General features: G+C 42.9%; 2 protein-coding genes across 2 annotated transcripts in view; both read left to right on the plus strand.

The window, feature by feature from the left end:
* The first annotated feature begins 1,059 nt into the window (after positions 1-1,059).
* The window catches only part of LOC140345959 (uncharacterized), a 57,700-nt gene continuing 45,329 nt past the window's right edge, over positions 1,060-13,430 (plus strand). The window contains exons 1-3 of the mRNA XM_072432291.1: positions 1,060-3,539; positions 4,109-6,529; positions 6,951-9,329. Coding sequence (XP_072288392.1) covers positions 1,167-3,539; positions 4,109-6,529; positions 6,951-9,329 — 7,173 coding nt within the window. The 5' untranslated portion in view covers positions 1,060-1,166. The remainder of the gene's footprint in view (positions 3,540-4,108; positions 6,530-6,950; positions 9,330-13,430) is intronic.
* On the plus strand, positions 10,060-12,555 carry LOC140347880 (protocadherin alpha-3-like). Its single transcript, XM_072434242.1, has one exon. The coding sequence runs from the start codon at positions 10,168-10,170 to the stop codon at positions 12,553-12,555; it is 2,388 nt and encodes a 795-aa protein (XP_072290343.1). The 5' UTR covers positions 10,060-10,167.

Consider the following 13,430-nt stretch of genomic DNA (forward strand, 5'->3'; position numbering starts at 1 on the left):
TGTGTTGAGCTGAAGCCTGTGTCTAGGGTGCAAAGCCAACAACTATGTTCACTACTAAGATGCTCAGTAGGCTCGACCTGCACATTGTTATGTAATCTAGAGCGCTAATGGTGGGCGGACAGCACCGTACAGCTGGTTGGGGTCAGGAGCGTGAGAGGCTGGTCGGGGGTGTGGCGTGCTTCCTGGTTGGTGTGTCGTAGTAGAACCTCTGTCATTCGTGCTCCGTTTAAATGTATTGCATTGTCTGTAACGTGTGCTTTTGGTATCTGGATTGTTCAGAGTTCTGACGGTGTTGTAGCCTCTTCTTTTGAGGTCAGGCATTTCAACCACTACTACTGCAGTTCTACTAATGCTTACTGTGGACTACGTGAAACAGGGTTGGACAATGAAAGACAAAAAGATGAACTCATGCCGAACTAAAGCAACATAATTTTAAAGTAACTATGGAATATCTAAATAAATATTTCCCTAATCTATTGCTTCTGTCACTCAATTGTACTTATATGTGCGCCGTATGTTATAGTTGTATTTATTCCAGGTCCCGCGCCTGCTCCCGAGTGGCGTTGTTGGGTCATTTCACTTTCGTATATTTCCAGCTAGTACTTTCCCCATTGCCACATAAGAAAGAACCACAAAGAAGTGCAACAGTGATATACAGCATATTCATTACAACACCTACACTTTTCTTTGATTATTTATTAGCACCTACTCTGTATAATTTAGGTGAAAATATATAAGTTTTTGACTGCTAATTTATTTTTCATTGATACATTTTTAATTTCCTCATTTACAGTCAGGATTAAATCAAATATTTTAAATTGCACTATTTATTTCTGTTTGGAAATCAACTCCAGATAGAGATCCAACGCTTCAGCCGTTTATTATACACCAAGTCCGAGTAAATTAGTTGCTCTTAATTATAGCCTCGCATGTTTGTAATTATACAACATTGCCACACAGTGTCACTGCAGACCATGACAAATGTCGGGCTCCTCCCAAGAAAACGGTTCGACTGCGTATTTTCATCACAAAAGATACACAGACCAAATGGTGGCGATGGAGTGCGAGGTGGTTCATGTGGAAAATACTTACACATAGTATTCGGCCACCCGTTTCTTGGAAGTCTTTTTTTTTACTGCCTATGTGGATTAATTGCTTTTGGAAACATGTTTTTGTCTCATAAAGGGAGCCGCGTTTTCTACGTTGTGCTAGTTTTGCTGAATTTGGAATCGGTGCATGGCCAGTTGTCCTACTCGGTCTATGAAGAGGTGAGCGTCGGAACCAACGTTGGAAATATAGCCAAGGATCTAAACCTCAATGTACTGGATCTAGAGACTCGGTCATTTCAGATTGTCGAGGGCTTAAAAATGAAGTATTTTGACATCAACCGTAAGACTGGATTTCTGTACGTGACAGTGAGAATAAACCGCGAGGAGTTGTGCCCGAACGAAATCAAATGCAGCATCAATGTAGAGGCTGTGATAAATAATCCTCTGAAACTGTATCGTTTTGAGGTAGAGATCAAAGACATTAACGACAACGCTCCCTCTTTCAGTGCTAAATCTCAGGTTTTAGAGGTAGCAGAAAACACCCTGCCCGGATTTAGGTTTGCTTTGTCTGAGGCCCTTGACGCGGATGTGGGCAAGAATGGCTTGAGCTCCTATAAACTCACCCAAAATGAGCATTTTACTTTGACTACAAACAAAAGAGGGGACAGTTTATCTCCGGAATTAGTGTTACAGAAACATTTAGACAGAGAAAAAAAGGCAACAATTAAATTAACGTTGACAGCAATTGACGGAGGGTCGCCTTCCAAGTCAGGCACGTCCGAAATTGAAATTATTGTTTTGGATATTAATGATAATGCACCGAGTTTTACAAACACGCTTTACAAAGTCACGGTTGTTGAGAATGTCCCGCGTGGCACTGCTATTATTAAATTAAACGCCACTGATGTAGATGAAGGGACAAACAGTGAAATAATATATTCTCTCCGCAGTAAGGACCAGGACCACATTTTAGACGTTTTTCAAATAGACCCAGACACGGGAACAATTTCAGTCAAAGGTATAATTGACTACGAGGAAAGAAAAGCCTTCGAGATCAGGGCAGAGGCGAGAGACAAAGGCCAGCCCCCCATGTCCGCCCACTGTAAAGTGCTGGTGGAGGTGATTGACGTGAACGATAACGCTCCTGAGATCACCGTGACGTCACTCAGCCGCACGGTGAGAGAGGACGCGAGTCTAGGGACAGCTGTGGCCCTGGTGTCAGTATCAGACCGAGACAGCGGGAAAAATGGTGAGGTAAAATGTAAAGTTTTAAACAATGCCCCATTCAAATTAGAAACGAATTACAAAAACTATTATTCTTTAGTTATAGATGGGAAATTGGACAGAGAAGAAGTTTCAAATATTAATGTTACAATTTTAGCCACAGATGAAGGAACTCCGACTTTGTCAAATATCAGTTTATTTACAATTGTTGTTTCTGATGTAAATGACAATGCACCCTATTTCCAAGATGAGTCTATTAATATCTATGTGAAAGAGAATGGAAAAGTAGGATCAGAACTGACATCACTTACTGCATCTGATCATGATTTCAACTACAACAGCCATATAAGATATTCATTAATAGAGAGCAATGACAAAATATATAATTTAGCCTTAATGATTAATGTTAATTCTGAGACTGGAGACATAGTAGCGCTAAAATCTTTTAACTTTGAGGAGCTCAAAACGTTTCAGTTTAAGGTCCAGGCCACAGACTCTGGTGTTCCTCCGCTCAGCAGCAACGTGACTGTGAACGTTTTTATTCTGGATGAAAATGACAATAGCCCCACAATCCTGGCGCCCTATTCTGAGCACGGCTCCGTTAACAGTGAGAGCATCCCCTATTCCGCTGAAGCGGGCTACTTTGTGGCAAAGATCAGGGCTGTAGACACAGACTCTGGGTACAACGCGCTGCTTTCTTATCACCTGTCTGAGCCCAAAGGAAACAACCTGTTCCGGATCGGGACCAGCACCGGAGAGATCCGCACCAAGAGGAGGATGAGTGACAATGACCTGAAAACTCACCCCCTGGTGGTGCTGGTGTGTGATAACGGAGAGCCCTCCCTGTCCGCCTCTGTGACTATTGATGTAGTGGTGGTGGAGAGCACGGCGGACATTCAGACTCAGTTCAGACATGTGCCCATAAAGGAGGACAGCTTCTCGGATTTAAACCTGTACCTGCTCATCGCCATTGTGGCGGTGTCAGTCATCTTTCTGCTCAGCCTCATCACGTTAATAGCAGTCAGATGTCACAGGACAGAGAGCTCTTTAAGCAGGTACAGCGCCCCCATGATCACCACCCACCCTGACGGGAGCTGGTCCTACTCCAAATCCACTCAGCAGTATGACGTGTGCTTCAGCTCAGACACACTCAAGAGTGACGTAGTGGTTTTCCCCGCATCGTTTCCTCCTGTAGATGCGGAACTGATCAGTATTAACGGAGGAGACACTTTCTCCACGACACAGACTTTACCAAGTACGGACAAGGTATGCTATGCAATTCAATGTTTTATTTTCAATTAAATTGATTTGAGTGGGATAAGAAAAACACTAAATCTGTTTGGTGGTCACTCAAGCAAACATCTAATAATGGAGATAGTTTTTTAAGTGTTATTGCAATGGTTTATGATTTTCTTGCTGTTAATTGCAAATGCACAAAAAGCTTGGAAAATGACATTATTTCTTCATGTGCTGTCCAAGGTGCTGAAATTTGTATATTCACAAATCCCTGAAAGATAAGACTATATTTTTTCTTTAAACCTATATGGACAATAATAGAGGGCTATATTCATTATACTTATTATACGTGAAATGGAATCTATCATTTTTGTCATCTTTCACATGAGTTATACATTGATTTGAACACAAGATGTCACTAGAGACCAGGACATTTAATATAAGTGACGTTTTACTGTCCCCGCCCCCAGTGCCTCTCCTTCTCTTAAACGTCACGGTCAGGCTGTTTTTCTCTGTGAAATCAGCGTACTGGCGGAGTTTTGCAAGAATCTGACAAAAACGGGAACTTAAATTGTACTTTATTTTTTCCTGAAAGGTAGATAACGGATAAAACATCCATTGTACCTGGGTTTTTTCCTACAATGGCAGAACAAGAACATTGGACTTATGTTTGGACTCTCTGTTTCACTCTGCTTTGTCTTTGGAAAAGTTCTGCTGTACAGATATCTTACTCCATTTTAGAGGAATCGGAGAAAGGGACCGAGGTTGGAAATATCACGAAGGATTTAAACTTGAATTTGCATCAACTAGAAACAACGGGGCTGCGCATCACCTCTGCACAGGATAAACAGTATTTGGATATAAGCAGGAAAAGTGGAATTATTTCTGTCAACGAAAGAATAGACCGAGAAGAGCTTTGTCCCAATGCGGTAAAGTGCGTTTTGAATGTAGAAGCGATTGTGGATAATCCACATGGCTTATATAGAATCGAAGTAGTTATTATTGACATAAATGACAATTTCCCCAAGTTCAAGCAAGAAATATATACAATAAGCCTGTCAGAGATCTCATATATGGGTGAAAAACATCCTCTACCCTTGGCTGACGATGCAGATGAAGGTAGTAATTCAGTGAAGACGTATGAATTAAGTCCAAACGAGTATTTCTCGTTGGATGTACAAGATGCTGGTGATCACATCGTTACTGCAGAGCTTGTGTTGCAGAAAATGCTGGATCGGGAAAAACAGTCAGTCATTGACCTCACTTTATCTGCAATAGATGGAGCAAACCCAGCAAAAACAGGAACAGTCCAGCTCAAGGTGAATGTGTTAGATGTGAATGATAATTCACCTTTATTTAGTAAAAGCCTATACAAAGCCCAGGTTGTTGAAAATGCCGTTATGGGCACAGCCTTGTTAACACTGACAGCCACAGATTTAGACGAAGGTGCCAATGGACAGCTTGTCTACTCTTTTGCAGAAAGTGGGCGACTTAACCCAGATGAAAAGTTTATTATAAACGCAAATACTGGTGAGATTACAGTCAAAGGTAATATTGATTATGAGGAGAATCAAGCCTATGAAATCCGTGTTCAGGTGCAAGACAAAGGTGTTCCTCCGCGTCTTGCCCACGGGAAGGTTTTAGTTGAAGTAATCGATTTAAATGACAATGCTCCATACATTTCTGTTACTTCGATAATGAGTCCTGTGAAGGAAGATGTCGCAATAGGCACTGCTGTTGCCATGATAACTATTACTGACAGTGATGGAGGAAAAAATGGGCTGACCAATTGTGAAATAGTGGGAAGTGCTCCATTTAAATTAAATCGTAATTATAAAAACTATTATTCCTTGTTAGTTGATGGTCCACTGGACAGAGAGACCGTGTCTGAGTATAACATCTCAATTACAGCTGCAGATGAAGGGACGCCATCACTGTCCAGTGCCAGTGTCATTCATGTGGAAGTTGCAGATGTAAACGACAACGCGCCACACTTTCAAGAACCTGTGATTAATATTAATGTGAAAGAAAACAGCCAGATTGGCTCTATCATTTACACTCTCACCTCGTCAGATTTAGATTCAACTGAGAACGCTAGAATATCGTACAGTTTGTTGAATAGTGATAAAAATAATGTTCCCATGTCATCAGTCGTTAATGTTAACTTTGACACTGGAGAAATAGTGACGTTACAGACTTTTAACTTTGAAGAGCTCAAAACGTTTCAGTTTAAGGTCCAGGCCACAGACTCTGGTTTTCCTCCGCTCAGCAGCAACGTGACTGTGAACGTTATTATTCTGGATGAAAATGACAATAGCCCCACAATCCTGGCGCCCTATTCTGAGCACGGCTCCGTTAACAGTGAGAGCATCCCCTATTCCGCTGAAGCGGGCTACTTTGTGGCAAAGATCAGAGCTGTAGACGCAGACTCTGGGTACAACACGCTGCTTTCTTATCACCTGTCTGAGCCCAAAGGAAACAACCTGTTCCGGATCGGGACCAGCACCGGAGAGATCCGCACCAAGAGGAGGATGAGTGACAATGACCTGAAAACTCACCCCCTGGTGGTGCTGGTGTGTGATAACGGAGAGCCCTCCCTGTCCGCCTCTGTGACTATTGATGTAGTGGTGGTGGAGAGCACAGCGGACATTCAGACTCAGTTCAGACATGTGCCCATAAAGGAGGACAGCTTCTCGGATTCAAACCCTTCTCTGCTCATCGCCATTGTGGCAGTGTCAGTCATCTTTCTGCTCAGCCTCATCACGTTAATAGCAGTCAGATGTCACAGGACAGAGAGCTCTTTAAGCAGGTACAGCGCCTCCATGATCACCACCCACCCTGACGGGAGCTGGTCCTACTCCAAATCCACTCAGCAGTATGACGTGTGCTTCAGCTCAGACACACTCAAGAGTGACGTAGTGGTTTTCCCCGCATCGTTTCCTCCTGTAGATGCGGAACTGATCAGTATTAACGGAGGAGACACTTTCTCCAGGACACAGACTTTACCTAATACAGACAAGGTAAGAAACTAAATAAATCACATACTCATGGAAATATTTTGTCATAATTCATAACATTACATTCAGTTATCATAGCATTTTTCTTTGCTTTGACGACACTGTCCATGGTCCTGATTTTGCTTTTAATGTAATTTATAGGCTGTAATGTTTTGGAACTTTAAGTTTCTGAAAAAAAAAAAAAAAATTACAATAAAACCTTTTTTACCAGTTGTAATAATGACCAATGTCCACAAGGGGACAATGTTGACCATATCTTTTTGGAGAGGTTTGGCTCCTCCCTGTTTGAGAATGACGCTGGGCTTTGTTGTAAGAGGAGGTGAGCGACAAAGAAGGAATTGGTTTTCCAAAATGCCACTCGGATATCTTCTCATGGATATGTGTCTGTAGATTTTTTTTATTATTGTGCCTAGGACCCTGAACGTTTGAAACAATGTGTTTCTTGAGCTCCGTGAGGATTTATCTCTGGTTCCTGTTGCTGGATTGTTACTGGATATCGGTTTTTGGGCAGCTCTCTTACACTGTCTCGGAGGAGGTGAACACTGGGACTTTTGTTGGAAATATTGCCAAAGATCTAAATCTAAACGTACAAGAATTGCAGTCTCGAAATTTTCAGATTGTATCTGGACCAAAGCCGAAATATTTTGAGGTAAATCTTAAGACCGGTGTCTTATTCGTAAATGAAAGAATAGACCGCGAAGAGCTTTGTGCTGATGAGACAAAATGCTCGCTCGTGGTAGAGGCAGTGATCAATAACCCACTTAAACTTTATAGGATTGAATTCATAATATTAGATGTAAACGATAATGCACCTTCTTTTCTCAGCAAATTACAAATAATTAACATTACAGAAAGTACATCACCAGGCGTAAAATTTCCTTTGAAATTGGCTTATGACGCAGACGTTGGAAAGAACAGTGTTCACAGCTACAAGCTCAGTCAAAATGAATATTTTTCTCTCACATCTCAACAAGGAGCTTCTGTAACAACAGAACTTGTTCTACAGAAAATGTTAGACCGTGAAAAGCAGTCGAATATCAGACTTACTTTTACTGCTATAGATGGAGGAACACCGGCAAAATCAGGCACAACTGTGATCATAATTAATGTCTTAGATGTAAATGACAACGCCCCTGTGTTTAGTAAAAACCTTTACAAAGCTTCAATTGCTGAAAATGTTCAAATAGGTACTTCTATTATTACAGTAAATGCTACAGATTTAGATGACGGAGTGAACGGAGATATAGAGTATTCATTTATAGACGTTGAGCAGAATAAACGAACTGATGTTTTTGTCATTGACGAAAAAACAGGAACTGTAACAAATACCAAGAACATAAACTTTGAGGAGAATGGCGCATTTGAGATCAGAGTCCAGGCCCGTGATAGAGCCATGTCTCCCATGAGTTCACACGTAAAGCTTTTGATTGAAGTATTAGACGTGAATGACAACGCGCCTGAAATATCCGTCACGTCTCTACTAAACACGGTCAGAGAGGACGCGCCTCAAGGCACCGCAATTGCGCTGGTTTCAGTCTCTGACAAAGATGGAGGGAAAAACGGCCAAATCCAATGTCGTATAAACAATAGTGTCCCCTTTAAACTTGAGAATAATTATAGGAATTATTATTCACTGGTGGTGAACGGTCCTTTAGACAGAGAAAGCACTCCTCAATATAACATTAGCATCACTGCAGTTGATGAAGGCAGCCCACCTCTGTCCAGCACGAGCTTCATAACTGTGCACGTGTCAGATGTCAATGATAACAATCCCGCGTTCACAGAAAGTCTCGTGAATGTTTATCTAAAGGAGAACAGTGCAATGGGATCAGTCATTAAAACAGTAACAGCAGCTGACGCTGACGTTGATCAGAACGGTTTCGTGACTTATTCTCTCTTAAAAAATCCTGGTGATTCTCTGCACCTGTCCACGATGGTGAATATAAACTCAGAAACAGGAGAAATAGTGATGCTAAAGACTTTTAACTTTGAAGAGCTCAAAACGTTTCAGTTTAAGGTCCAGGCCACAGACTCTGGTGTTCCTCCGCTCAGCAGCAACGTGACTGTGAACGTTTTTATTCTGGATGAAAATGACAATAGCCCCACAATCCTGGCGCCCTATTCTGAGCACGGCTCCGTTAACAGTGAGAGCATCCCCTATTCCGCTGAAGCGGGCTACTTTGTGGCAAAGATCAGGGCTGTAGACGCAGACTCTGGGTACAACGCGCTGCTTTCTTATCACCTGTCTGAGCCCAAAGGAAACAACCTGTTCCGGATCGGGACCAGCACCGGAGAGATCCGCACCAAGAGGAGGATGAGTGACAATGACCTGAAAACTCACCCCCTGGTGGTGCTGGTGTGTGATAACGGAGAGCCCTCCCTGTCCGCCTCTGTGACTATTGATGTAGTGGTGGTGGAGAGCACAGCGGACATTCAGACTCAGTTCAGACATGTGCCCATAAAGGAGGACAGCTTCTCGGATTTAAACCTGTACCTGCTCATCGCCATTGTGGCGGTGTCAGTCATCTTTCTGCTCAGCCTCATCACGTTAATAGCAGTCAGATGTCACAGGACAGAGAGCTCTTTAAGCAGGTACAGCGCCCCCATGATCACCACCCACCCTGACGGGAGCTGGTCCTATTCCAAATCCACTCAGCAGTATGACGTGTGCTTCAGCTCAGACACACTCAAGAGTGACGTAGTGGTTTTCCCCGCACCGTTTCCTCCTGTAGATGCGGAACTGATCAGTATTAACGGAGGAGACACTTTCACCAGGACGCAGACTTTACCAAACAATGAAAAGGTAAGAGTTCAAAAGTAGCAATTACATGTTTAAACAATTGGGTTTAACAATTTGTTCAGTAATTCGCAATAGTGTGCACCTTGCGCTCCATGGTACTGCGACACAACAAAGCCTATTTGAGGACATTTTTACATGGTATAACTTAGTTGCCTATTTTCAATTACATGTAAATTTCCTCATTCTCTCTTTGTACAAACACGTGATAATAACTTGTTTCATCCCAAAACTTTATTCACCCCACAACATTTGACATATTTCGTTAAAGAATCATGCTTTTGTCTGCTAAATAGTCATAATTTATGATTAAAAAATAATAATTGCAATATTGGTCCAAAACGACTATATGGCTTAAAAAACGAATCCACTGACTTCCGGTCTAAAACTGCGCTAATATTTGTAAGAAGATCAAGATTACTAAAACATGCACGGGTCACTATAAATAGAACTTTGAATGAGAAGGGAAACAATTATAACATGATTTAAAAGTATTAACAGCTGTATAAGAGTAATATGTCTTCTTTAAATTACCGTATGTATACCGCTGTATAGTATTGTTTGTAAGTCCCATTCACTAATATCTTTCAATCAATCAGTTTTGTATGCGTGGCGTAGTCCACATGGCATTAATTTCTTTCGCCCATTAGGTGATACCCAAGACCGTAAAATGCTGGTAAATGACTGAGCTATAGACGCCCCTCCCTCCCACATCCACAGAGGTTTTATGTGGGCTTTGTTAGAGAGGACGCAGACCATGAAACAACACTAATGATAAAGAAACCTTGAATTGCGCTCCATTTACCAAAGCTACGCGTTGGATTTGTATTTTCTCCAAAGGAATATGCTTTTTCAACGACCTGCGACGTGTTCAGGCATATCTTTTCTCCTTTTACTACTGGATTATGTTGTATATGTGACTGGACAGCTGTCTTATTCTGTCTCAGAGGAAGTGAACGTAGGGACTGTTGTTGGGAACATTGCGAAGGATTTGAACCTTAATGTCTTGGATTTGGAATCACGTTTGTTTCAGATTGTTACTGGGACAAAGAAAACATATTTTGATGCAAATTTACATTCCGGTGTTCTTTACGTGAGTGAAAGGATAGATAGGGAGGAGCTCTGCGCCAAAGCGGGGACATGTACCGTAAACATAGAAGCGGTGATTAACAAGCCTTTGAAGCTGTATCGGATTGAAGTTCATATTCTTGATATCAATGATAATTACCCATTATTCAGTGCGAAATCACAAACTATTGATATAGCGGAGAGCATCGTCCCCGGAGCTACATTTCCCGTCTTGTCGGCCTTTGATGCAGATGTTGGAAAAAATAATATAAAAACGTATACGATAAATACCAATGCATATTTCACATTGACAGTGCATAGAGGTGAGCGTGTGTCTGCTGAACTGGTCCTCCAGAAATCATTAGACCGAGAAAAGCAGCATTTAATCAAACTTACATTGACTGCTGTTGATGGGGGGACACCTCCAAAATCAGGTACGTCTGAATTAATTGTAAACGTTTTGGACATCAATGATAACATTCCCATTTTTACAAAAACATTATATAAAACGAAACTTACAGAAAATTCTCCCATCGGTACGACAGTTATAACTGTGAGTGCCACGGACGCAGATGCCGAGGTTAATAAAGAAGTCTCATACTCTTTAAGCACTAAAGATCAGGATCACGTCTTGGAAGTATTTCAGATAGACACTGAATTAGGGACTATAACTATAAAAGGAATCATTGACTTCGAACTGAACCCAGCGTTTGAGATCCGAGTGCAGGCTACAGACAAAGGACAGCCGCCATTGACGTCACAGTGCAAAGTATTAGTGGAGGTTGTGGATGTCAACGACAACGTGCCAGAGATCACAGTTACATCCCTTCTCAGCACTGTAAAGGAGGACGCAGAGCTAGGCACAGCAGTTGCTCTGGTCTCCGTTTTGGACAAAGATGCGGGTGAAAATGGCAGAGTCAAGTGTACAATTTTAGACTCTGTACCTTTCAAATTGGAAGAAAATTATCAAAACTATTATTCAGTTGTTGTCAGCGATGTGTTGGATAGAGAAAAAACATTTAGCTTTAATGTTACTGTCGAGTCAGTAGATGAAGGCACACCTCCCTTGTCAAGCACAGCAATAATTTATATTCAAGTTTCTGATGTAAATGACAACGCTCCGCAGTTTTCAGAGTCCGTGCTGAAGGTTTATGTGAAAGAAAACAGCCCTGTGGGAATAGTACTCACATCTGTAACTGCTGTGGATCATGATATTAAAGAAAATGGACACGTTAGATATACATTATTTGGTGAAAATAACTTGTCACTTTTGACTATGATAAACATCAATTCAGAGACAGGAGAAATAGTGAGTCTTCAGACTTTTAACTTTGAGGAGCTCAAAACCTTTCAATTTAAGGTCCAGGCCACAGACTCTGGTGTTCCTCCGCTCAGCAGCAACGTGACTGTGAATGTTTTTATTCTGGATGAAAATGACAATAGCCCCACAATCCTGGCGCCCTATTCTGAGCACGGCTCCGTTAACAGTGAGAGCATCCCCTATTCCGCTGAAGCGGGCTACTTTGTGGCAAAGATCAGGGCTGTAGACGCAGACTCTGGGTACAACGCGCTGCTTTCTTATCACCTGTCTGAGCCCAAAGGAAACAACCTGTTCCGGATCGGGACCAGCACCGGAGAGATCCGCACCAAGAGGAGGATGAGTGACAATGACCTGAAAACTCACCCCCTGGTGGTGCTGGTGTGTGATAACGGAGAGCCCTCCCTGTCCGCCACTGTGACTATTGATGTAGTGGTGGTGGAGAGTACGGCAGACATTCAGACTCAGTTCAGACATGTGCCCATAAAGGAGGACAGCTTCTCGGATTTAAACCTGTACCTGCTCATCGCCATTGTGGCGGTGTCAGTCATCTTTCTGCTCAGCCTCATCACGTTAATAGCAGTCAGATGTCACAGGACAGAGAGCTCTTTAAGCAGGTACAGCGCCCCCATGATCACCACCCACCCTGACGGGAGCTGGTCCTACTCCAAATCCACTCAGCAGTATGACGTGTGCTTCAGCTCAGACACACTCAAGAGTGACGTAGTGGTTTTCCCCGCACCGTTTCCTCCTGTAGATGCGGACCTGATCAGTATTAACGGAGGAGACACTTTCACCAGGACACAGACTTTACCAAGTACAGACAAGGTATGCGTTTCATTTTAAAAGAAATTTTAACCTAATTTTAATGTTATAAAATTAGGGGTTGAAGGAACACTAAATTGAAGAGGTCACATACACAAACGGTCAAGATATATTTTGTGATGGAATTGAAAGCAACAATCATTAAGGTTTATGATAATGTTTTCTTTTTGTTGCAAATGCAAAATGTAGAAATGCCTTTTCTGTTGTTGTTTGCTGTCTAAGGGTCTTAAATAATACGCTTTTTACTGTGTTTTGTCACAAAATTCCGTATAAAAGTAGTCAGACAGAACTTCAGATAAAAGTTACTAAATACATTCTTCCATAACAAAAATATGGTTCAGCCTACTGATGCCTTAATAGATTTTTTATACGATGGGAAAAAAGTCAGACAAAGATCGGTTCAGAAGCCTCTTATGACGACGACACAATCAAGGCAGTTCACGTCGCCCGGATCGGCGTCACCGGGGCCCCATCCTGGAGCCAGGCCTGGGATGGGTGCTCCATGGCGAGCGCCTGGTGGCCGGGTCTTACCCCACGGGGCCCGGCCGGGCACAGCCCGAAAGAGCGACGTGGGGCCGCCCTCCCGTGGGCCCACCACCCGCAGGAGGATCCATAAGGGGCCGGTGCAGAGAGATCTGGGCGGCAGTCGACGGCAGGGGCCTCGGCGACCAGATCTCCAGACACAGAGACTAACTCTGGGGACATGGAATGTCACCTCGCTGGGGGGGAAAGAGCCTGAGCTTGTGCGGGAGGTTGAGCGATACCGACTAGATATAGTCGGCCTCACCTCCACGCACAGTTTGGGCTCTGGAACCCATCTCCTCGAGAGGGGCTGGACGCTCCACTTCTCTGGTGTTGCCCGCGGGGAGAGGCGGCGGGCTGGTGTGGGCTTGCTG

The sequence above is a fragment of the Eucyclogobius newberryi genome, unplaced genomic scaffold (assembly GCF_026437365.1).
Source record: "Eucyclogobius newberryi isolate DKJ021-1_F unplaced genomic scaffold, fEucNew1.0.hap1 SCAF_11, whole genome shotgun sequence".
In the NCBI taxonomy this organism is placed as follows: Eukaryota; Metazoa; Chordata; class Actinopteri; order Gobiiformes; family Gobiidae; genus Eucyclogobius; species Eucyclogobius newberryi.

What these genes read in the sequence shown, in the direction of transcription:
- LOC140347880 (XM_072434242.1), top strand. Translation starts at nt 10,168, where the DNA reads ATGCTTTTTCAACGACCTGCGACGTGTTCAGGCATATCTTTTCTCCTT.